The 25,042-nt window shown below is 39.6% G+C and overlaps 1 protein-coding gene across 1 annotated transcript in view; it reads right to left on the bottom strand.

Annotated features, from left to right (window-relative positions):
* Window positions 1–1,708: 1,708 nt before the first annotated feature.
* RGS22 (regulator of G protein signaling 22) overlaps window positions 1,709–25,042 on the bottom strand; it is a 154,728-nt gene continuing 131,394 nt past the window's right edge. Inside the window, exons 23-27 of the mRNA XM_043976316.1 lie at window positions 20,491–20,670; window positions 13,073–13,222; window positions 7,293–7,388; window positions 1,941–2,046; window positions 1,709–1,800 (exon numbers count right to left, since the gene is read on the bottom strand). Coding sequence (XP_043832251.1) covers window positions 1,709–1,800; window positions 1,941–2,046; window positions 7,293–7,388; window positions 13,073–13,222; window positions 20,491–20,670 — 624 coding nt within the window. The remainder of the gene's footprint in view (window positions 1,801–1,940; window positions 2,047–7,292; window positions 7,389–13,072; window positions 13,223–20,490; window positions 20,671–25,042) is intronic.

Here is a 25,042-nt window from a genome sequence, read left to right as displayed (position 1 = left end):
CATTGTCCTTTGGATTACTTATAATTCTTTGGAGACTGTGATGTTCCATGGTTTTTAGACATAGAGTATCACTTGTAGAATTTATTAAAAAGATGGGTCTCTGTTCCTGGGAGGAGCTTGGGGGTCATTAAAATCACTGTGTGATTTCTCACATACAAGCCCAAACCCAGAAGATGAGGGAAACTCTGTAAGAAGTACAAATCGGGGGCAGCTAGGTGGCGCAGTGGATAAAGCACTGGCCCTGGATTCAGGAGTACCTGAGTTCAAATCCGAGCTCAGACATACTAGCTGTGTGACCCTGGGCAAGTCACTTAACCCCCATTATCCCATCCCCCCCCCCAAAAAAAGATATAGACCAAAGGAAAAAACCATGAAAAAAAAATAAAGAAGTACAAATCAAGCCTCAGAAAATGAATGGATTGGCTCCAAGGACTCCAAGTATAGATGGAAGAAATGAAGTTTTAAAAAATGGAATTAGAGCTTTTGAGGGGGAAACAAATGGAAGGAAATTAAATAGCTTAGTGCAGAAGGTGGAAAACTTTACACAAGTAATGGACATCCTGAAAAACATAACGGAGCAATGTCCAGAGCAAATAGAACTCAGTGAAACAAGAGATATTAGAATAAAGTCAAGAGTGAAAAATCAGACAATTTTGGAGAGAGCAGTTTCAGTTGGGTGATGAGGTCAGAAGCCAGTTCACAAAGTGTTGAGAAGTAAATGAGATAAAGCACTGGCCTTGGATTCAGGAAGACCTCAGTTCAAATCTGGTCTCAGATACTTAACACTTACTAGCTGTGTGACCCTGAGCAAGTTACTTAACCCTCATTGACCGGCAAAAGAAAGAAAGAAAGGAAGAAAGAAAGAAAGGAAGGAAGAAAGGAAGGAAAGGAAGGGAAAAAAGGAAAGAAAGGAAGGAAGAAAGAAAGGAAAGAAAGAAGAAAGAAAGAAAGGAAAAGAAAAGAAAGAAAGGAAAAGAAAAGAAAAAGAAAGAAAGGAAAAGAAAGAAAGAAAAAAGAGAAGTAAATGAGAGCAGAAGAAGCAGAAGCTTGGAGTGTAGGCAGCTTTTTCTAGGAGTTTGGTCAGGAAAGGAAAGCAAAATATAGGGTGATAGCTACTAGGGGTGGTAGGATGGTGAGGATTTTTAAAAGACTTGATGGACTTGGGTATTTTATTTGCTTGTTTGTTTATCCTGGGTTATTTTTTTATTTGAATTCTGATCTAAATTTTTGTTGTTTTTTTGTGGGGCAATGAAGGTTAAGTGACTTGCCCAGGGTCACACAGCTAGTAAGTGTCAAGTGTCTGAGGCTGGAGTTGAACTAAGGTCCTCCTGAATCCAGGGCCAGTGCTTTATCCACTGCGTCACCTAGCTTCCCCGGTTGTTTGTTTTTAGTGAAGAAGGGAAAATTTTCCCCAACTAGCAAACTATCAATCAGGTGCTGAAAATCTGAATCAATTTCTTTTTTTTTTTTTTATGTGAAAAACACATCTACCTAATACAGACTTCTTAAGCATAAGGGAGATAAATTATTGACATGAATATAAAGAAAAGTACCACATGTATAGTATATATCCTCTTGATAATGAGTTTAAGCAATGTAAATAATTTGGAAATTCATATCAATTGCTGTCATGATAAATGAGAAATTCTAAGAGAAGGCAGAGACATAATGAAAACATTAGAATATGGGACAGTTAGCACCAAAATACTCACCCTTTCTCCTCTTGTAAAAACTTGCATTTTGTTACGTTCATATTCAAAGTTGAGGAAACAAAAGTCTTACCACTAGTTAATGAGGGGCCTGAATAAAAATAATAAGGGAAACAGGAAGAAAAAAAATGAATGTTATTAAGACGTCAAATTATTAATCTCTACTATACAACAGTACAGAAGTTTTAGCTAAAGTAAAAGAGTCTATGAGCAAAAACAGCAAAAAAGGACCTGCTAAGTTGCTCATTGTTATCTTTTTTTCCAGGTCTTCTTGAATTTTAAGCAAGGTTCTTTCCTGCTCCAGAGCTTCTATGTATTTTGAGTAACACCAGGAAGGCTGTAAAACAAGTGTCAAAGTTAAATATATAGCTATTTAGTCCCCCCCCATCAATGAAAAAGATGTGCTGTCTTGCAACTGTTATCAAAATTAATTTATCAACCTATCTTTGCCCATGTGGGTACATTTATGACAAAATAACCATCTTTGGTTTCTCTTTCCAGGCCATTAACTTCAATTCCCTGGTAACGAATGAGCTAACCAAAATTATCTAGATATTTTTATAGCTTTATGGTCATCTTTACATATTTGCTTTGATTTATAATTTATTTAAATGTCTAGGAAAGATCCAGATGGTTTCGGTTGATTAACCACATTTCTTGGAATAATCAATCAGATGTAAATTCAGAATGCTCACATTAAAGAAAAAAGCAACCCAGAGTATCTTGACTTTTTGCTAAATTTTGTACCATTGATGCCCTCTTTATGTGCATGTAAATAAAACTTAGTCCCCAAAGTATTTTTTAAATGATTCTAGTCCATCTGAAATATGTTGCTGTAAATTGTCAAAGCTGATGAACGTGGATTTGAATTGCATTGATCTATAAGCCATTGAGGATGCTTGGTAAATGGGATGTGATAATGAATGAGGGAGAAAAGGCAGAACCTTTCGACTCTTATTTTGAATTTTTTTTGACAAGGAAAATTGTCTTTGGATGTAAAAGGAGAGAATAAAGATGGTTAAACGGGAATTGGAACCCAAGATAAGATAGACAGTGGGTGAGAGGACACTGTGCTGCCCTTGATGAGTTCCACTCTTCAGGCCTGGGTGAACTACACTTCAAAGAGCTGTGAGAATAGAGACAGGCAAAGCTGCTGAACCACTGTCAGCGATTCCTGAGAAATCTTGGAGGATGAGGGAGGTAGAGGGAGTGACGACTCTTCCAATGAGACTGACTTCAATTCTCGGCAAAATTCCCCATCGAGCTTCCTAATTAATTCTCTGTAACTATTTTGGCTTTTACTCATTCCAGCCTGAATGTTTACTTCTAGAGTTTCTTCCTTGGGATTCTCTGTCCTCAGAGGATTTTTTCACTGTCAGAAATTTTTATTTGCTTGCTGGTTTTTTCAGTCTATTGGATTTTTTTTTTGGATGTGGGTCTGCAATCTTTCTCTCTCATTTAGGAACTATCATTTGTTTTGTTTTGTTTTGTTCTTAAGTCTACTTGGTGCACTTCTATCTATTCTGAGGTGTCAAGGTGGACCTAGGCTTATGTTTTGTTTTGTTTTTGTGGGGCAATGAGGGTTAAGTGACTTGCCCAGGGTCACACAGCTAGTAAGTGTAAAGTGCCTGAGGCCGGATTTGAACTCAGGTCCTCCTGAATCCAGGGCCAGTGCTCTATCCACTGAGCCACCCCTATAAGAACATAAGCCCCAGGACCTAGGCTTATGCATAACTTTTTATTCAGTTTCCTCACCAGAATCCTCTTTCCTTCTGTTTTTAACATTAAAGGAACAGGCCTGGTGCTGCTGGGCTCCCCTCTCACTCAAAGCTGCCTTGTTCTCCCTTGAGAACAAGCGCCATCATGAACATGCTGCAGAGAAGTGGGGGGATCTGGATGAATCCCTGAAAGGAAACTGAGGAATAACAGGAGAAGCTTGATGTCGGGCAAAAGTCTACCACAGAAGTGGGAGTCTGCCACACCTACTTAAAACTTTTTTTTCCCTGTTGTTAAATGGTTGCCATGCTGATCCAGGACATGGAACACAAGGAGAGAAAGGAAGGGAATAAAGGAATCAGTATCTATCAAGCATCTACCTATTTCATTTCATCCTCACAACAATCCTGGGAAGCAGGTGTCCCCTATATCCCCATTTTATAGATGAGGAAACTGAGGCAGACAGAGGTTATGTGACTTGCCAAGGGTCCCACAGGTAGAAAATGTCTGAGGTTGGATATGTACTTAGGTCTTCCTGACTCTAAAGTGCAGGAGAGAGATGGTAAGAAAATCTGTGGAGATTTCTTTTATTATCTTATTTCGTGTGGTTTTTGCTATTTTTGAATTGGTGAAGGGGTGGGGGAACGGGCTTAGGTATGATCTTATTCAGCTATCTTCCTGGATGATATTTAATAGAAATCTACGTAAAATCCTACACTTGGTTTCAAAATAGGATCCCAAGTACAAGATAGGGATTATGTGAGTAGAAAACAGTTTGTTTGAAAAAAAAAATCCAAGTGTTCTGGAAGACTGAAAGCTTAATGTGTGTCAGACGCATGCCATGGAAGCCAGCATAGTTTGTTTATGTGGTTATCAGAGTAGAACTGGAAAGGATCCAGTGGCCATCAAGCCTAGCCCCTTCTAAGGCCCTAGGAGGTTGTGGGATTTGCTCAAGGTCATACTGGTAGAACGTTTCAGAGGTGGGATTTGAACTCAGGTCCTCTAAATTCATAGCCAGTGATCTTTCCACTGTTCCACACCACTTTTGTTAGTCAACATTAAGAGAGGCATCCTGATCCCGTGACATGTAGATAGCATGTTGTGTTTAGATGCAGGCACTTTCTGGAGAAAGTTGGAGACAGTATAAAAGTGGGCAACTTCTACAGTGAGAAGGTTCAAGACCATGCGAGAGAACTGAAGGAACTGAAGATGTTTAGCCTGGAGAAAAGGAGAATGGGCAGGAGGATGGAAGGATGGATGAAGGAATGAAAAAGCATTTACTAAGTACTTATTATACGTTAAGCACTGTGCTAAGGGCTTAGGATCCAAATACAAAAGTAAAGACAGTCTCTTTCCTCAAGGAGATTATATTGTAAAGAGGAGAGAAAACACCAGTGAAAGTTGAAGGCACACTGAATTGGTTTGAATAGAAGCTGATGAATTGTGATCAGGTTCTACAAAGAGTAAGTCAGTTTGGGAGTAATTGCAGAGGTGCAAAGAGTGATCTGACTTGGAAAAATACAATTTCAACCAGCTCCAGAATATTTTTTTTGTATATATGCCACAGAAACAAGATAAGAGACCACCACTGGTTGCTCAAATTCAAAGTCAAAAGTTTACAGAAGAATCTTTCCTTAGGACTAGCCTCACCTGTCTCAGCAGAGTTTTGAGTGCTAGGGCCCCTAATTTCCAAATTAGGAAATTTTCAACTTCAGGTACCAATATTTTTGAACAAACAGTTGTCCTCCCTAAGCTAAGACCTGATAGCTAGGTGGCACAGTGGACAGAGTGCTGGGCTTGGAATAGGAAAGACTCCTCTTCCTGAGTTCAAGTCTGGCCTCAGACACTAGCAGTAACCTTGGTCAAGTCACTTAATCCTGTTTGCCTCGGAGTTTCCTCATCTGTAAAATGAGCTGGAGAAGGAAATGGCAAACCACTCCGGTATCTTTGCCAAGAAAACCCCAAATGGGGTCGTGGAGAGTTGGACAGGACTGAAAAACAACTGAACAAAATTCTTCTTATCTAATCCAATTAAACTACTTGTTCAACTAGGAACTTGAATGGGAATGCCTTTAGCACTGCTATTGTTGTTGCTACTATTTGTCCTACATTCCTGAAGAGGACCATGACATCAGGGTGATGTCATGACTTGCACTGAACTGGATTTAAGAGAGGGAGGGCTGTGCAAGGTCACCAACCTCACTCTCTCCTCCAGAGCCATCTGGGTCCAGTGGCAAGATATATATATCAGGATGACTGGAGATGGGCCCAGATGTTTTCAAGGCAATTGGGGTTAAGTGACTTGCCCAGGGTCACACAGCTAATAAATGTCTGAGGTCAAATTTGAAGTCAGGTCCTCTTGATTCCAGGGCAACACTTTATCCACTGTGCCACTTAGCTGCCCCTTCAACACTGCACATTGTCTGGAAAGGAAGATGGGAGTGACAGGTCATGATTGACACATACTCCTAGTTAAGAGGTTGGGGTCATGCATAGCAAGAGCAAGATCAGATGGGAATTTATTTGTATTTATTTTCTTTATATTATAGTTCTTCATTAGAATAATATATATATATATATTTATAGTTCTCTATTAGAACATAAACTCTTTGCAAGTAAAGATTCTTTCTTTCTTTGCGCTTGTATCCCAAGTGTCTGGTACATAGTAGGAACTTCACAAATTCTTCACTGATTGCTTAGCAGCAGTGATTGACAGGCACCTGCTCTCAGGCCCTGTTGAAAGGGCCTAGAAGTACAACTATTATATCTAAACCATGGAAAATAGAAGATTAAGAAAGCCAATCTAATGTTTATGAATATTTTTATCAAATTATATGTTTATTAAAAGAGATGGAAACCATCTTACTATTGAACAAGTCAATAGAACGGGGAATATTTTCATTAAACTTAAGGAAATGGGGGCAGCTAGATGGCGCAGTGGTTAAAGCACCGGCCCTGAATTCAGGAGTACCTGAGTTCAAATCCGGCCTCAGACACTTGACACTTACTAGCTGTGTGACCCTGGGCAAGTCACTTAACCCCCATTGCCTGCAAAAAAAAAAAAAAACCTTAAGGAAATGAATGAGAAATAACTTATGAATTACTTAATTATATATAAAGCTTTGTGCCAAGCACTGGGGATACAAATACAAAAGTGGAGATAGGTTCTGACCCAAAGGAATTTGCATTTTAAGGAGGGAACACAACCCCTATAGGAGAATGGTGGCCAAGGTCTGGAAAATTCTAGGGATGGTAAGTGGAGCTATAGGTGAGCAGACTGACGACCCATTTCCAGGGGATGATGATAGCACTAATTTGATTATGGTTCCAGAACTAGAAAAGGAGGGCTGTGGTTGGGAGCAGAGTAAAAATTAGAGCCGCTGTGGTGAGGCCACTCACCAATCCATACAGTGGGGAAGGAGTAGACTCACTACACAGGTGCTTCAGAGTTGAATAGATTAAGACTTACCAGGCATGACCTCTGTTCTGAGTGGCATGATGGTTAGCTGGAAGATGGCTGGGGAGTAGGGAGTAAAGTGAAAGTGAAACATGGCTGGGGTCTGACTGAGATAGTGGGCTTAATGAGGCACTCACCAATGGGAGATAGGGCTAATAATTGGCTCTCTGGTGCTGAAAGGGTTAAAGTCTCCAGGGTATAGTCTCTGATTTTGGGGGTGGGGAAAGAAAAGCATTGGGGAGAAGAGACCTGGCTAGATGTCTGGGGAATAGGTAAATAATACACCTGTATATAAACTGTTTAACTGAGCAACATGATGGTACAACATAAGTCTTATCATCATTCTAAAGAATAAATCAATTACTACATCAAGATGACAACAAGCTCCGGCAATACACTGGACTCCTTACCTGTCGGTTATATCCCTGGGCATTTAAACCTGTGGCGCTGCCTATTCTTCCTGAACCTGAACCTGAACCACTGGGTGTTCTGGATGCATCCTGTAACTTAAAGTGTAAATGTTATGGCTTAATGGAGAGAATCAAGATGGTCCCATGCTTCTAAAATTCGATCAAACCTTATTCAAAACCCTTTTTTTGGTAAAGTAACATGATAGTTAATATTGTACCAAGGCCTATAACAAGCAAATGTAGTGCAGCCTATGATTTTTTAAAATGATCCTCCCATTGTTCATCTTACATTTTTCTTATTCATCTACAGTCACTGGATTTTCATACCACATTCCCTTATTCTTCCTTTTCAATCTATTTGTGCCAATACCTGGATTTTCCCAAGACTGAACTGAGGATAGAGAGGTTTGACCTTTGTGGGATAAATGGCTACCACTCTAAACACAGTGCATCTTTTCAGAACGTAATTTCTACTACTCTAAATCTCAGGTTTCATATACTCATTATCCAGATATTTCAGTGATTATCTTAATTTTTTTTTTGTTTTGTTTTTTCTTTTTGCAGGGCAATGAGGGTTAAGTGACTTGCCCAGGGTCACACAGCTAGTAAGTGTCAAGTGCCTGAGGCCAGATTTGAGCTCAGGCTCTCCTGAATCCAGGGCCAGTGTTCTATCCACTGCCACTTAGCTGCCCCTGATTATCTTAATTTTGACAGTCAAGTTAAGTAGGGGGCATGACAGTAGACAGAGTATTGGACTGGGACTCAAGAAAGCCTGGCTCAAATCGTACTAGAACGCTTGCGATACTAGCTCTGAGCAAGTCACTTAAATCTCCCTGGACCCTCACTTGCTCATCTGTAAAGTGAGGGGGTTGGACCTCATGGACTCCAAGGTCCCTTCCCAGCTCTAGATCCATAATTCCTGCCACATATTCTTTGAGCCATTATTTCAGCTATACCAGTGTCACGAAAATGTCTAAGTCCGACAAAGAAAAAGAAACAGCCAAGTCTCCAAGCTGTAGGGAAAATAGGTTTATTGAGAGAGGGCCCATCTCACAATAAAGCTGGTCTCAGGTCTGGGACCCAAAACTCTGAGCCTAGTGCGAGGCAGGTATTTATACTCAAATCAGGGCTCAAAAGTATTTCTACACACTGTTTTTAGATAGACTCCTCCCATAAACACCATTTACACTACACAATTCAAGTGGTGCCTGTGCAACAAGTCCACATAGAATGATGGAAACTTCAGTCTTATGCAAAATTATGTAATCCAACTAGTGGATCCACTATGGCGGCAGAAGTATGAAGTGCTTAAATCCATTGATTTCTTTTGATGGCAGCCATTGGAATTTATCACCTTCCATTTGATGATGGCTTTTCTTAAATCCTGATTGGTCCAGGGTAACTCAAGAGTTATTATTTTTGGTACTTGGCCACAGTGGATTTAGCTGATGGTTTTAATTATGTGGTGTCTGCATCAATCTACCATATGGCATGTACAGAAGCTCTTACTCCATTATCATTTGCTTAAGCTACTAAAGAATACCTAAATATGTTAACTCACAATTTTTAGTCTATATACGGATTATTACCATAGCGAAATCACTTATCTCTAAGGGCTGGGGAAAATCTCACTCACCAGAGAAATCATTTGCTTGTGGACACTGTATCTCAATGAACTTCAAATTAAAATTCAACCAATATTTATGGGTAAGGCTTTACCTTACCCAGCTGCTAAGTTTTTTTTCTACCTCTTCTCTCTGCTCACACCACCACCACTCACACCACCACTACCTTAGCTCCAGCCCTGACCATCTCTGGCCTGCCGTTATATGATGAGGACACTGCTTAAGGTAAAAAGCAGAACAGTCCCTGTCCTCTAGGAGTTCTCGCATCCTTCTGGTGGATCATGGCAGGGGCATAAGCAAGTCTCCTGCAGGCTAAGGAGGAAAGCAGGCCCAAGTGACAGGCTGAGTTCCAGGAAGTCCTGAGCAGTGGGGGACGGAAGGTCGTCAGGGTTGTGTTCTGAGAAGAGGTGGCAGGGCAGATGAGACTTGAAGGAAGATTCCCCTTGTTTCCCAGTCTATTAGCATCTATTAGCTTCATTTTGACTCCACCCAGAGATACACTAGGACCTTCCTAGTCTTCATCTCATTATTACCCAATAAATGCTCCAACTCCATAATCCATAACTCTCAGAGTCCTCTGTGTGCCCATCACCTGCACTCTTGCTTTCTTCGGTCCTCTTGTCTGTAGGACATGCTCCCTGCAAACATGGGTCTGCCCCAAGGCTCTGTCCATTCTTTCTGAGCGACCTCATCAGCTCTTTGCATTTATTCACACACATATCTGAGAATACATGTGTGTGTATATCTGGGGATCATTAGTGTAAAGACAGTAAATAAACGCATATGTGTATACATAAATGTTCGTGTACACGAATACAAGTATGTAAACCCACATTTCTGTGTATGTGCATGTGTGTGCATGTGCGTGTATGTATTGTTTGTGTTTGGTACACCTTATTTATTGTTTTTGTTTAAGGACTTTATATTTCTCATTTATTTTATTCAATTTGATCCAATATTCTAATCTAATGTAAGATCTTTTTGCATCCTTGGTTCTGTCACCCAGAGAGGTAGTTTAAGGTCATCTGTACCATTGATAAGCCTGCCTTCTTTGTCTTTATCTAAGATATTTATGAAGATGTTAAATAGCTCAGGGTCTAGCCTGACCCCTGGGGCACTTCACTGGATTCTTATTTACTCTTAAGATCAAATATGTACAAGTGATAGAACACATATGGAGAGCAGAAACATACCTAATGCCTTCCATTGCAATTATAGGAGGTGCTCTGCAAGGAATGGATGCTACCACAGTAATATTAAGCTCTCCATTATCGACCTGAATACACTACTAGCCTTACAATCTCACCCTTAACAATGCAAACTCAACAGCATTGAGATAATCTCTGAGAAACCTGCTGGGCTCTATTGGGCTCACCTTGTTAACAAATAGAGCTTGGTATTTATTTCAAGCTCCTATGAGACATATGAGGTTATCTATAGCTAAGAAGGAAGACCAAGAAAAACATTTTGAGTGAGGAGAAAACTTAGATGATTAATTCTTCCTGAGTCAGACCCCCAGGTTTGCTTAACATTAACATAAATCTCCCATGGGTTTAGATAGACAGCATCTTTTCCCCAACCTCCCTAACAAAGAGCAGTGCTGTGCTACTTAAAATACAGCCAGCCCAACTTCCCATCTCACCCTTCCCAACACACACAAGGAGGAGCCTGCTTGGGGCAAGGGACTGAGATCTGTCTCAGTTGTGTGGCTGCAGCCACTAAGTCATTTTCCTGTAACATGGCTGTGGGATTTGTTGGGTCCAGAGAATTCAGAAAGTTCATTGTGTCTACTCCTGCAGCAGGGAGGGAGACTCTTCACAGAGCACACAAATTAGAGCCCAAAGCATCAACTTCTGTCCTATGAATAGACAAATACATTAGATCTTTCTGCTTGGTCCTAACTCGAGTTGTTTTCTTACTTAAACTTTTCTTTTTACTACTTTTTTTTTACCTTTGTCTTTTTACTGTGTCTTTTTATTATGTCTGTTTACTGTTTTTAGCTTGAACATTTTGACATTTTTCATCTGTGTGCTAACTAAAAGTTTGCTTAATTTTAAAAAATCAAATGTATCTTTTTTTCTTCTTCTTCTTCTTTTTTTCTGGGGAGGCAATTGGGGTTAAGTGACTTGCCCAGGGTCACACAGCTAGTAAGTGTGAGGTGTCTGAGGCCGGATTTGAATTCAGGTCCTCCTGAATCCAGGGCCGGTGCTTTATCCACTGTACCACCTAGCTGCCCCTCAAATGTATCTTAAAAGAAAAAAATTGAAAATTCAATGTTCTCAAAATCATTCCAAAATAAAATTTATGTTTTTCTACTATTAATCAATGTAGACAAACTAATATAAAAGTATTACATACTAAGGGAATTTTCAAATGAATGAGAATATTTCATGTGAGTGCATGATCTGATTCTAGATCTTATTTCCACTAGCTTCATATTGTATGTTTTACTCTGTAAATCTGATCTCTCAACTGAAAAAGTGGGCCTTTACTGCACCAACCAACATCTGAAACTCCTGAAAGAAAAATCTTGAAAACCACTAAAATGCGTATCTTATCTTCCTCCTTGGATCATTGCTGGCCTTGGATCAGAGTGATTGGAAGGTCGGTATCTCAAACAAAGCTCACTCTATACCCCAGACAGCCTGGCCTTCCATCAGCATCTAGCTGCCTGGAATACCAGGCATGACCAGAGACTAGTAACTGTCCTCTCTCCCCCTCCCTTAGACCTCCTCACCACTTTTCTCAGGGAATGAAAATCAGATCAAAGCTGCTGCTTTTTTTCCTAAGATGGGTCTGATAATCTACTTTCCTTATGGCTCTATTTAGAATCTGGTGATTTTGAGTCCTGGGCTGCCGACTGCTCTCTGCTCCCTCACAAACCCCACATCAGTACGATGCCTCCTGTGTGTCACACTCTATCCTATCCTTCCATTATATCATTGGAGCCCCTGCACTCCTGTTAACAAACTTCTGGAAATTATTGCATATATTTTGTATTTAATTTTTCTATGTATATGTTGTTTCTCCCTAACAGAATGTTTCTTTTTAAAAATAGTATCTTTTCCTGATTACATAGAAAGACAATTTGTTTTTTTAATTAAAAAAAAAATTTTTTTAACAGGGCAATGGGGTTAAGTGACTTGCCCAAGGTCACACAGCTAGTAAATGTCAAGTGTCTGAGGCCGGATTTGAACTCAGGAACTCCTGACTCCAGGGCCGGTGCTCTATCCACTGCGCCACCTAGCCGCCCCAGAAAGACAATTTTTAACATTCATTTAAAAATTTTTTTGAGTTCCAAATTTTCTCCCTCTCTCCCCTCCCCCTCCCTAAAACAGTAAGTAATTTGATAGAAGTTAGATATGTGCAATCATGTAAAACATATTTCCACAGAATATAAGTTTCCTGAAGGCTAGGACTGTTTTATGTTTATCTTTGTATCCTTAGGGTCTAGCACAGGATCTGGCACATAGTAGGTGACTAATAAATATCTGTTGATTCACAACTCTGATGTCATCAACTCCTCACTTTTGCTCACATATTTAAATAGTTTCTGCCAGTTTCTACTTCCGTGAGCCTTTCTCTCCACTCACATTGTCCCCACTTTAGTTCAGGACCTCATTACCACTCACCTGGACTAAGCAACAGTCTGCCACTGGTCACCCTGCCTTAAGTCTGTCTCTTCCCACTCTTACGCATCCTAGACATATCCACCAAAGGAACTTCATTACAGTGCAGGTCTGGCTATGCCATTTTGCTCCTACCTTCCCATCTTTACTACACATTACTCCCATCCACATCCTCTGTGATCCAGTCACATTGGCCTTCTTTCTGTTCCTTGTACAAGGCATTCCATCTCTCATTTTGTTCCTTTGTCACCTCATGCCTGGAATGCACTCCCTCCTTACCGCTGCCTCTTGGAATTTCCTTCGAGACTCAGCTCAAGCACCACCTTCTTTCTAGACTGCTAGAGTCTTGAGGATAAGGACCGTTTCCTGTTTATCTTGGTACCCAGAGCTTCTAGCACGGGGCCTTGGCTTGTTAAGTGATTGGGTAGATTCTCTGTATTCTTTTCCCTCCTCTAACCTCTCACATACATATGTCACACGTGCGTTTTGAAGCTCCAGACACAAGACACAGTGAGCTTCATCTTACCTTTCCTTTGCTGTCTTCAGTGGAAGTGGCCTGTTTTTTCTTAAATTCTTTTCTTCTCTCTAAAGTAGTCACAGCTTTCTCATCAGTTAAATTGCTTCGAAACTGACAAAACTGTGGCCAGTATTTAAAAAGAACCCCAAAAATTGTCATCTGGGCAGAAGCAAGAGGGTACTAAAGTTACAATTTTATCCAAATGTCCTGATTTAAAATCTAGTTCACCACAATAATGGATGAACTATTCCTTACTTAGTATCTAGCATGTTTCCTGCAACTTATTGTCCCTAGGCAGCTTAATATAAATTACACACATGCTGATCATCAATTTTTTTTATTACCAATGAGAAGTCTTTGTTTTTAAAAAGGCAGTTAGGAGATACTTTCTTCTTTATATGTCTCATACCAATTGACTGAATGAATAAAAACATTCATTAGGTTTTGGGAGGCTTTCCTTTTTAACAAGGAATTTATGGGTTCTTTTAAAAATTGCCATACACACTGCTATTTTATCCAAATATTCTAAACATTTAGTTCATGAAGAAAACCCCTCCACTTTTTTTCTTTTGGAGAAAGGAAATACCATTTTGCCTCTGGAAAAACTCTTAAACAACAGTGCAGATGTAAGAATAAATCTTGGACAACTTTTAAATGATATAATCTTTCTTTTTATGTGAAAGCAAGAAAAGCAACATTTAAAAAACAGAATGGTACCCTTAACTAATGCCCTCCATTAGGATACTCCACATTAAGTGATCACGATATTTATATAGATAAGAATTGTACTCAAAAGCCTGTGCCAAATTCTTTCATTAGTTCTGCAATGCACACGTGTTATTTCTTGCAGAAACTTAGTACTTGCCACATCAGATCAGACTGTCATCCTAGGAAACTCTACATCTTATTGCTTATTAGCTATGGCTTTTACTTAATGCTGTAAAAAAAAAAAATGAAACATCTCATTAGGCTTTGAGCTGACTATTAGGGAAGGAATAAGCATTTATTGAGCACATACTATGTGTCAGTCACTATGCTGACCACTTCTTGCTTAATAATTATTAGTTTGATAACTATTAAGACAAAAGAAAAAAATTTTTTTATTTTTATTTTTGGTGAGGCAATTGGGGTTGTGACTTGCCTAGGGTCACACAGCTAGTAAGTGTTAAGTGTCTGAGGCCGGATTTGAACTCAGGTCCTCCTGACTCCAGGGCCGGTGCTCTATCCACTGCGCCACCTAGCTGCCCCTAAAAATATTTTTTTTATAAATGCTTTAGTGATCGGTTTATGCCCTGAAGTAAGACATTTGATTTTCCCTATTTTTGCAATTTTTCTATCTAGACTTGTGATTTCATGTCATTTATTTTTTCATCTCTCTGTCTCTGTCTCTCTGTCTCTGTCTTTCTTTCTCTCTCTCTCTGTTTCTCTGTCTCTGTCTCATATCCATTTTTTGTCTGAACCTGTTGGTGGAAGGAACTTCCTGGTGAGGAAATTATAGGAGGTGAAATGGTTTGCTCAGGGTCACATGGCCAGGCTGTGTTCAGAAGAACTTTAAAACACATCCTGACAGGTACTTGTCCAGTCTCTACTTGAAGACCTCTAGTGATTTCCCAAGGTGGCCCACTCCATCTTTAGACAGCTCTAACCCTTCACTGAGTGGCAGAGGAGTGGAGTAGATGGGCCAAGAAGATCTGTGTTCAAGTCATGTCTTTAACCCACACATACTAACTATAGATAAATCACTTAACCCCTCATGGAGCACTCTTCCTGATCTGTATCAGTGGAAGGAATTTTCACATTGGACCTTCACTATGCCAATGAAATCACAGGTCTGGACCAAAAATTACAATAATTCTTAACAAGGTTTTCCTAATATTGAACTTAAATTCCACCTCTTTCATTTCAACTAAATGTATTTTTTCAAACTTACCATGACTGCTGTTCCACCCCCCTCCCTCGCCACCCCATTTTCTCTATTTTTCTTGATGTTCGTAGCATCTGAACATGTTGACTACTTTTGCCTACTGGATAAACTCTCTTCCTGGGTTCCTGGGTCACCACTCCTTGTTTCCTTTGCTAACCTGAGTCCTTGTGATAGAAGTCCTTTTCTAGGCCCTCTCATTTTCTTTCCCTGTATTCTTCTTCTAAGCACTATTACTCAGTCTCATAGCTCCATCCACCACCTCCAGAATCTCTGTCTCTAGTCCTGAACTTGAGCTTTAAGCCCACATTTCCACCTTCTCATAGTGTATCTCTTCTAGGATGTTGTACCATTTTTTTTTTTTGTGGGGCAATGGGGGTTAAGTGACTTGCCCACGGTCACACAGCCAGTAAGTGTCAAGTGTCTGAGGTCGGATTTGAACTCAGGTACTCCTGAATCCAGGGTCGGTGCTTTATCCACTGTACCACCTAGCCGCTCCCTGTTGTACCATTTCACAAACTCAACATATCCAAAACTGAACATATTTTTAACCCTGTGCCTCCTTCTGACTTCACTCTCTGCTAGTGGCATCACTATTCACCTAATCTCCAATAGACAAAAAACTGGGTGTTATATTTGCCTCTCTTCTATCTTTTCTGCTTTAGTTCAGGTGCACACTGTTCCCAACTACAGTCATTATCTTGAGAAATTAAGTTAATAAGAACACAACAACTTTTTGCAAAATACAAACAGTAAAGATATACTCTTATGGGTACACACCCAGATCAATAACAACAACACATGTAGTCAGAAAAGTCCATTAGGAAGAGCAACTCCTCTTGCTATAGATACTCATTTATATAATGTATATTACATATATATATTCTATATCTATACTATTCATATATGTATATATAATATACGTATAGTATTCCCCCAAAAGTGGAACTTAGTACATTTAGCCTTTTGCTATTCCAGATCTCTATGACAAACAGTTACACATATGCTTTAAATCATTAATGCCATGTGGTTTAGTCAGCCCCTCAGGACCCAAAGCCTGAGAAGAACAAATGATTTCTAAGATTCCCAATTTCTTAGTTTTTGTTGTTGTTGTTGTTGTTGTTGTTGTTATTGGTTTTGTTTTTGTTTTTTTGTGGGGGGCAATGAGGGTTAAGTGACTTGCCCAGGGTCACACAGCCAGTAAGTGTCAAGTGTATGAGGCTGGACCCAAACTCAGGTCCTTCTGAATCCAGGGCCGGCGCACCATCCACTGCGCCCCCTAGCTGCCCCCTCTTAGTTTTTTTTTTTTTAAACCATTGGACTATCACTTTTTATACCCTCCACTTTATTTCCACTGATACCCCTTAAAATAAATATCCTTATTACTATCTACCTGGCCTATTATAACACCCTTATAACAGGTCTCCCTACAACCAATGCTTACTCTTTCCAATCCATTTTCTATTCCATTTAAGGTAGTTAGGTGTAGTAATGGAAAACCTATGTCAGATCCTTGCTAGCTGTGTGACCCTGGGGGAGTCACTTAACTCTGTTTGTCTCAGTTTCCTCATCTGTAAAATGAGCCGGAGAAGGAAATGGCCAACCACTCCAGCATCTTTGCCAAGAAAACCCCAGATGGGGTCATGAAGAGTCAGACATGGCTGAAATAACTGAACAACAACAAAGCAGTCATATAAATATTTTGTGGTACTGCTATCAGTTTGAATCTTATCCTCCTCCATTAGACTTAATGTAAATTTTATGAGGTCAGACACTTCAACTCCATGTCTGTGCCAATACCTAACATTTTGCTTTATACCCTGAAGGAGATTGATTTTAAAAAACACCTTTTCAGTGAATTTAATGAAAGGTCTATAAAATCTGGTGCCACTAGACTTTTCCAGATTTCTCTCTGTACTGCATCCTGGCTCTTCTCTTTCCCATTCACCCTCTACACAGCTGCCATAATTAAAATCCCTAAAGCACAGCTCTGAGGAGGCTATGCCCCTATCCAAGAAGCTTCAGCAGCAAGTATGAATGCAGAGGACATGGCTGTTGTGAGGGTGATTATCTCCAGGACCAAATACAAATTCCTCTGTTTGGCATTTGAAATCCTTCAGAAACTGGCTCCTTCCTGCACTTCCTCACCCTTCATAGGACACTGGGTGACCTGCCATTCCTCACACAGGGCTATTCTATCGTTCATCTTCAAGCCTTTGCACTCACTGTCTGTTCTCCATGACTGGACTGTTCTCCCTCTTACTTTCCCTGGTTTCTTTCAAGACTCAGGTCACATCCTACCTTCTGCAGAAATTCCTGTCTACCCCTGCTTGCTAGGGCCTTCCTGAGACTACCTTCTATCTACTCAGTGTATATCACATATGTACACACACATGTATATGTATTAGGTATATGTACATTGTGGTAAAAATTATTTGTGATAAAATTATTATTGCAGTTTTTAGCTGACTCATTTGGGAGGGGCCACACCTGGCCCACCCTGAAGTTTACGTATACTACTGAGGTCAGAAGGAGAGCTCTCCATAGGCAGTTTTTGAAGGACCTCCCCTTTTGGGGGAGGAAAGATTGAACGCTCCCTGAAGGGAAGCGGAGGGTTCTTCTGGAACGTCCTCTCTCTCTCTGGCGTCTGCTGTCCCAGTGGCATGAGCAACTGTAGACTATCCAGGTTTTGGTGAGTTAATTATGGAAAACCCTAAATTCCTTTGAACTAGCTTAATTGGAAACGATCTGAGGATTGCATAGGTTAAGTTTAGAGTTAAGAGTATTTATCGGTATTTCTTTTTTTCCTACTTCCTTGTCTTTGATTTTTATTAGTTTTATCTTTGTTGTTTAATTAATTCCCAAGTAATAAAATCTGATCCTTTTGTGAGTTAAAGCTTAAAGGCTCCTTTCTTATTGGCCTGGGAGAAATATCTAAAAAGGGCAGTTCAGAGGGGAGGGTGAACCTAAAAGGTCCCTCATTATTTCCAAGACTCCCAATATTAAGGTGAGTCACCCAAATAACACTCCGTATATCAAATTTTGGCTCTCACACATGTATATGTAATCTATATGGTTTCTTATGTAACTCCCATAATATATTGCAAGCTCTTTGAAGGCAGGGAGATTTTGTCCTTCTCTAAATGTCCAGCATTTTTACAATACTTACTGAGCGCTTTCAGACTCATTCATTCACTATTGATATCAATATAATTGTATTTTTATTAAAACTTCAAGTTTGTTTTATTAATGTTGTGTACCAACATATAGAAATACCTGTGAGGTTTTAAGTTTTATCCACAGCCCCTTTTTATGTCCTTTGTGTCATGTATATTACTGTCACATCTTCTTCTTTTAGTGACATATCTGTTATTTTCCATTTTTCCAGTAACCAATTTTATAAGTTTATCTAGGGATTTATCTTTATCCTCCTCAATTTTCAATGATCAATTAATTTCTTGCCAAACATTCTTCCCAGTCTTCCTGAAATGGCCTCTCTTCATTAGCCATAGCCTATTAGGATATCATAAATTTTCATCCAGAAAACTGAATTCTATTCTTTATGACTATCTGTGTAACCAGCTGTTTTCAATTTCCATATTCTTTCTCTTTTAAACTAAAAACCTTCCAATGGAAGAATGAAAATGTCCCCCCTTTTTTTGCTCTTAAGTCCCTAAATTTCCAAACCTTGATTTTAAAATCACTAAACCAATGACAGATTTCTTTTGGAGAGCTAGGTAGAGGTTGAGGATTTGGTAGGAGATCTTTGTCTTGGACAGCTGCCCCAGTAAACCAATACACATTTAGTCAAATTCTATAAACTCTATGAATGGTCTTATCCCTTCCCACGTCTTCATCACAAGCCACAGGTAAAATACCACAACAGTAACAAATAATTGTGCTGACTCATATAACAATATTCTACGATTTATTCTATCCCTTCTGATGTTGCTGTTTCTATCACCTAAGTATTCTCTATCACTATTTTCTTGAGATCCCCTCTGTTGAGCTGGTGGAATCCCCCAAATTATGTGCCCTTATTCCCTTAAACTCTAAGTCCTAAGAGTGTGTAAACATACCGAAACTTCATGCTTCAAGCATTTTGGCTAGCAGTACAGGAAAGGAGACAGCTAGGTGGGTCAGTGGGTCATGGAGCCTAGAGTCAGGAAAACCTGAGTTCAAATCCAGCCTCAACATAACTTACTAGCTGTGTGACCAAGGCAAGTCACTTAACCTTAATTCACTGGAGAAGGAAATAGCAAACCACTTTAGTATCTTTGTCATGAAAACTATATGGACAGTATGGTCCACAGGATCACAAAGAGTTGAACTGGACTAAATGACTGAACACTTACTAGAAAGAGGATTCAGTTTAGTAGTGATGCGGGTTCAGCAAATGGAGAATGAATGAGTGACACTGTACCAGATAACAGTGGTGGTACTGGCCTTTGGCAGAAAATTCAAGCTATTTATACTGCATCGCAGACATCTCATGGTAAGCTCTTTTTTTTTTTTTTTGATGAGGCAATCGGGGTTAAGTGACTTGCCCAGGGTCACACAGCTAGTAGTGTTAAGTGTCTTTGGCCAGATTTGAACTCAGGTCCTCCTGACTCCAGGGCTGGTGCTCTATCCACTGAGCCACCTAGCTGCCCTGGTAAGCTCTTTAAAGGCAGAGTATATTTAATTTTTTTCTTTGTATCTCTAGCACCTAACACACTGCCTCAGACTCTGGAAGTGCTTAGTGAATATGTGACTTTCCCCTTTGGTTCTGTGTCAGCCCTGTATTATTATCTCAGACAAGTCATTCTGGACTTTAGTTTCCTGATTTTTTTTTTTTTAAGAAAATTACTAATAGGTTAGACAGGCAGATTTTCCTTTACCAAACTTGTATACTTTATGTAAAGTGGGTATTTTAATCTCACCTCATTTATTTAGTGGGCTACATTAATTGTACTGTCTTCTAAGATAGCTGTCTTTTCGGACCCACATGTTTTGCACATCTTTGTGGGAGCTGATGTTTTATTTTTGTTTTATTTACATTTCCAATATTTTAAATTATTTATATTTATCATATTTCTATTGATGCCTTTAAAAAAAAACCAATTCAGTCACCTCCTGACTTATCCCTGTCCCCCTCAAACTCTTTCTTTTAACAAAGAAAAACTGTTAAGGAAACTGCCCCTCAAAAGTGATTGCTTCAGTAGCAAATATTTAAAAAAAAATAAGGGAAGAGGAGAGGCAAGGAAGAGGAAGCAGAGAGAGGTTTGTAAAAGAGAAATTAAACTTACAAAAATTCAAATATTTAATTTGTTGTATAGGGTAAATCATACTACTCCTGCACTTCAATAGTATACAGAAATATTTGACATTTACATAAAAGTGATCCTAGAACTGAGAATCCAAATGTTTTCCTTGCCAAATAAAGGTATCCATATGAATAATGTAAATGAATAACATATTAGTCAGTTTTAAAAGCTGGTTAGCCACATTTAGCAGACTTTCTTACCTGTGCCTCTCTAAATACATAGGGGCCTAATTCTTTCCTGTGCTCTATTATCTTCTGAGCTTGATCAAATGGAAGGTCAATTTGCAGAGCTGGTGGAATACTGGAATTAATAAAGCAGTTGATGATAGTTGTGATCTTATTCTGAATAACAGCATCCTCACAGTGAGAATGGCACAAGTCCTACACAATGAGAGAAGGAAGAAAGAGTCACATTTTCATATGCTCCCTATCAACTATTGACTAAACCCATACGACTTTTTGCAAATTATTCATACTCTCTGGACCTCAGTTCTGTCATCTGTAAAATTAGGTGTTTGGACAAAATGGCTCTAAGCTCTTGACGAGTATCTTTATTTCAAGATCTAATTCAGGTTATACCTCTTTTAGTTAGTCAATCAAATAAGCATTTATTAGGCACCAACTGTGTGTCAGGCACTATATGCTAAAAGGTATGGAGACAAAAAAGGAAAACAAAGACCTTGCTCTAAGGATCTTGTACTCTAATGAGAGAGACAAGTAGCTAAGTAGGTATATATGAGATACATAGTCATAACAATAGGGAGCATTTATATAAACCGTTCAGGTTTGCAAAGTGCCTTATAAATATCATTCTTCTTAACTGCCTATAATCCAATTTACAACCTCATCATTCCCCTGAAATGCCTCCCCCCAAAACTACCAATGATTGACAAATCCAATAGCATTTTCTCAATCCTTATTTCTCTTGACTTCTCTGCAGCCTTTGGCACTGTTCATCATCCTCTTGGACTTGATGTTCCCTTTTTCTGTGGGTTTTTGGGATACCACTCCCTGCTGGTTCTTCTCCTACCTATCTAGCTTCCCCTTCTCAGTCTCCTTCACTGGATCTTGATGCAGGTCACATCCACTAACCACTGGTATCCCATAGGCTCTATCCTGGGCCTCTTCTCTTCTCCCTCTATACTACTTCACTTGGTGATCTTATCAACTCCCATGGATTTAATGATCATCTCTATGTTGAGGATTCTCTTTTTTTTTTCTTTCCTTTTTTTTTGCGGGGCAATAAGGGTTAAGTGACTTGCCCAGGGTCACACAGCTAGTAAGTGTCAAGTGTCTGAGGTTGGATTTGAACTCAGGTCCTCCTGAATCCAGGCCTTGTGCTTTATCCACTGCGCCACCTAGCTGCCCCTATGTTGAGAATTCTCAAATCTACTTTTTGAGCCCTAATCTCTCGGCTGATCTCCATTCTCACGTCGCCAACTGCCTTTCAGGTATCTGGAACTGGATGTCCTGGAGACATGTTTGGTGCAAAATCCAAAAGCAAACACATTCTCTTTTCCCTAAAATCTTTCCCCTTCCAAACTTCCCTCTTCCTGTAGGAGGCATATCTCCTCAGTTCCCCAGACTCTTCACCTGGTTTCATCCTCAGCTCTTCATCTTTTACCCACCATATGCAATCCATTGCCAAGACAATTCACCTTTGCAACATTTCTCAAATACACCTCCTTCTCTTCTCTGGTATTACCACCACTCTGGTATAGGCTCTTATCATTTTACCCCTGAACTACTGCAGTAGCTTACCTTAGCCTGCCTGCCACAAGTCTCTCCCCACTCCAGTCAATCCTCCATTCAGCTGCCAACTTGATTTTCTTAAAGTGTAGTCTGGCCATGTTATCCTCATCCTCAGTAAGCTCCAGTGACTCCCTATCCCCTTTAGGATGAAATACAATGTCCTTTGCTTGGCATGTCCAGTGTTTTTACATCTTTTTTTTTTTTTTTTTTTTTTGGTGAGGCAATTGGGATTAAGTGACTTGCCCAGGGTCACACAGCTAGTAAGTGTCAAATGTCTGAGGCTGGATTTGAACTCAGGTCCTCCCTGAATCCAGGACCAGTGCTTTATCCACTGCACCACCTAGTTGCCCCTCCAATATCTTTGCTAAAAAAATCCCAACAACAAACAAACCCAAATGGGGTCACAAAGACTTCAACATGACTGAATAACTTCCTATGAAGTACCTGAAGTAAGATTTGACCACAGGTCTTCCTAACTCAGGTCCTCTTTCCAATAACTCACCTAGCTGTTATTAATACCACATAGATGGAAGGTATTCTCAGAGGGGAGGGCACTAGCAGCTAGAGGCACCAGGAATGGCCTCCAATAAATGAGATTTGAGCTGAGCCTAGAAGGAATCCAGGGGAAAGGCAGAAGAGCATGTCCATGGAGGCCATACTCTTGATATTGCTCAGCTGATTTCTATTTGATCAATTTGTGAACCTTCCTCACAGACTGTGAGCTTCCTAAAGGTGACTGACATCTAATATCATCTTTTTGTCCTTACTATCTACTGCAGTGCCCTGAACATAATAGGCATTTAATAGTTACTGAATTGAAAACACCTTCCTTAATGAAGTTACTTTAACCACAAGGGTACCTCAAGTATATCAGAAGACCCAAGAAGCTAGAAAGCGATAATTTAAGTATTCAAGTATTCAAATGAGATGGTGTATATTTTGTAAACACTCAACTGTTGAACAAATGTTAGCAATTTATAATTTCTTAGATTAGAAAATACCTGGAAAAAAAAAGAAAATACCTGGGATGTATCAAGTATTTTTTTTTGTTTGGGTGGGGCAATGAGGGTTAAATGACTTGCCCAGGGTCACACAGCTAGTAAGTAACTGAAGTCAGATTTGAACTCAGGTCCTCCTGAATCCAAGGCCAGTGCTTTATCCACTGTGCCAGCTAGCTGCCCCTCAAGTATTTTTTAAAATAGAAGTCTTGATTTCTCTTGGGACTGGGGAACTCTAGAGAATTAATGTATTCAATTCAACGTCCTTCTAAGCCAATAGTCCTGAAATACCAGGTAGTTTACATAAAAACCTGGGTAAATGGGGAAGATCAAGACTATTTGACAGATAACTTGATACAGGTTTATTCAAGTGTAGAGTGAAAAACCAGACTATTGCAGAAAAATAGGGCAGTTATGGAGGTAGGCCCTGCCCAAAATTTCTCTAGGTACATTGTTTCATTTTCTTCCCCTGCCATATGGTATAGCTTAGCTTACTTGTATAGCTATATAAAATTTATAATTCTACATACATGTGATCAAGTTTATGATAGATACAGTGATGGGATTTTTTTTAAGGGATAAGGTAGGATGGGTTAGAATGATAGAGTAAACTGAAAGAAAAAAGAAATTTAATAGGACTTGGGCTTAAAATTTACATGTTGAACTTGTAGCGAGAGGGTTAGTGAAAACTTCTAGGTATTTCTAGTTCTTTTCCCCTACCATCTCAAAAATAGGAAGAAATAAGCCAAATGAAGCAAAAAGAGAAATCAAAAATGGAGGAAGAAAAGGAAAGAAAACATTCCTGAAAAGTAATCCCCACAACCCTCCACCCAACCCCCCCAAAAAATAAAATACAAGGGGTCCTACTATCAGCTCCCTGCTTTTATTGATTTATTTGTAATCCATGATCTTTGTTATAGCTCCTAAAAATATGAGTTGAAAAAATTTCCTTTTAGTTTCCTTGGTTACACTAGAAAACATTATTTGATGTGGTTTGCCCTTCATTCTCGAAGAGGACCAGGACAGATGTCATGACTTGCAATGAATTGGACTTTAGTGAGGCAGGGCTGTGCAAAGTCACCAGTCTCACTCTCTCTTCCAGAGCCATCTGGGTCCAGTAGAAAGATATATTATCAGGACAACTGGAGATGGCCCCAGATACAGTGGGAGACCTTGGCCTTTTAAGCTAAAGGCCTTTCACAGGTCTCAGTTTGCCTGAGGCAATGCCCATTCAGTGATACTAGAAAACACAGAAATATGGTAGAAAAGTACATGTGTGGTATATTTATAAAATATGCAGAAAGATTTTGTTTTTAAGTATAGTTATAATTACTATAATGGCATATTATTATTATTATTTGCTTTTTTTGCAGGGCAGTGAAGGTTAAGTGACTTGCCCAGGGCCACACAACTAGCGTCAAGTGTTTGAGGCCAGATTTGAACTCAGGTCCTCCTGAATCCAGGGTCAGTGCTTTATCCATTGTGCCCCCTAGCTGCCCCCATAATGGCATATTATTATTATTTTATTTTATTTAGCAACAAACATTTATTTTATTTTTTTATTTTTATTTTTTTAGTGAGGCAGTTGGAGTTAAGTGACTTGCCCAGGGTCACACAGCTAGTAAGTGTTAAGTGTCTGAGGCCAGATTTGAACTCAGGTACTCCTGACTCCAGGGCTGGTGCTCTATCCACTGCGCCATCTAGCGGCCCCTATTTTATTTTTTCCAGTTACATTTTCATAAGATTTAGAGTTCCAAATTTTTCTCCCTCTCTCCTTCCCTTTCCTCCCCCCTCCACAAGATTGCAACCAGGTTATATATGTACAATCCACAAGTGTTCTTTTTATCAGTTCTTTCTATGGGGGTGAATAGTAAGCTTCCTCATTAGTTCCTTGGGATTGTCTTGGATCCATTGCATTGCTGAGAGTAGTTAAGTCATTCACATTTGCTCATTGAACAATACTGCTGTCACTATGCTCAATGTCCTCCCAACTCTGCTCACTT

Source organism: Dromiciops gliroides, chromosome 1 (assembly GCF_019393635.1).
Source record: "Dromiciops gliroides isolate mDroGli1 chromosome 1, mDroGli1.pri, whole genome shotgun sequence".
Taxonomy (NCBI): domain Eukaryota; kingdom Metazoa; phylum Chordata; class Mammalia; order Microbiotheria; family Microbiotheriidae; genus Dromiciops; species Dromiciops gliroides.
This window is presented reverse-complemented; position numbering and strand designations above follow the sequence as displayed.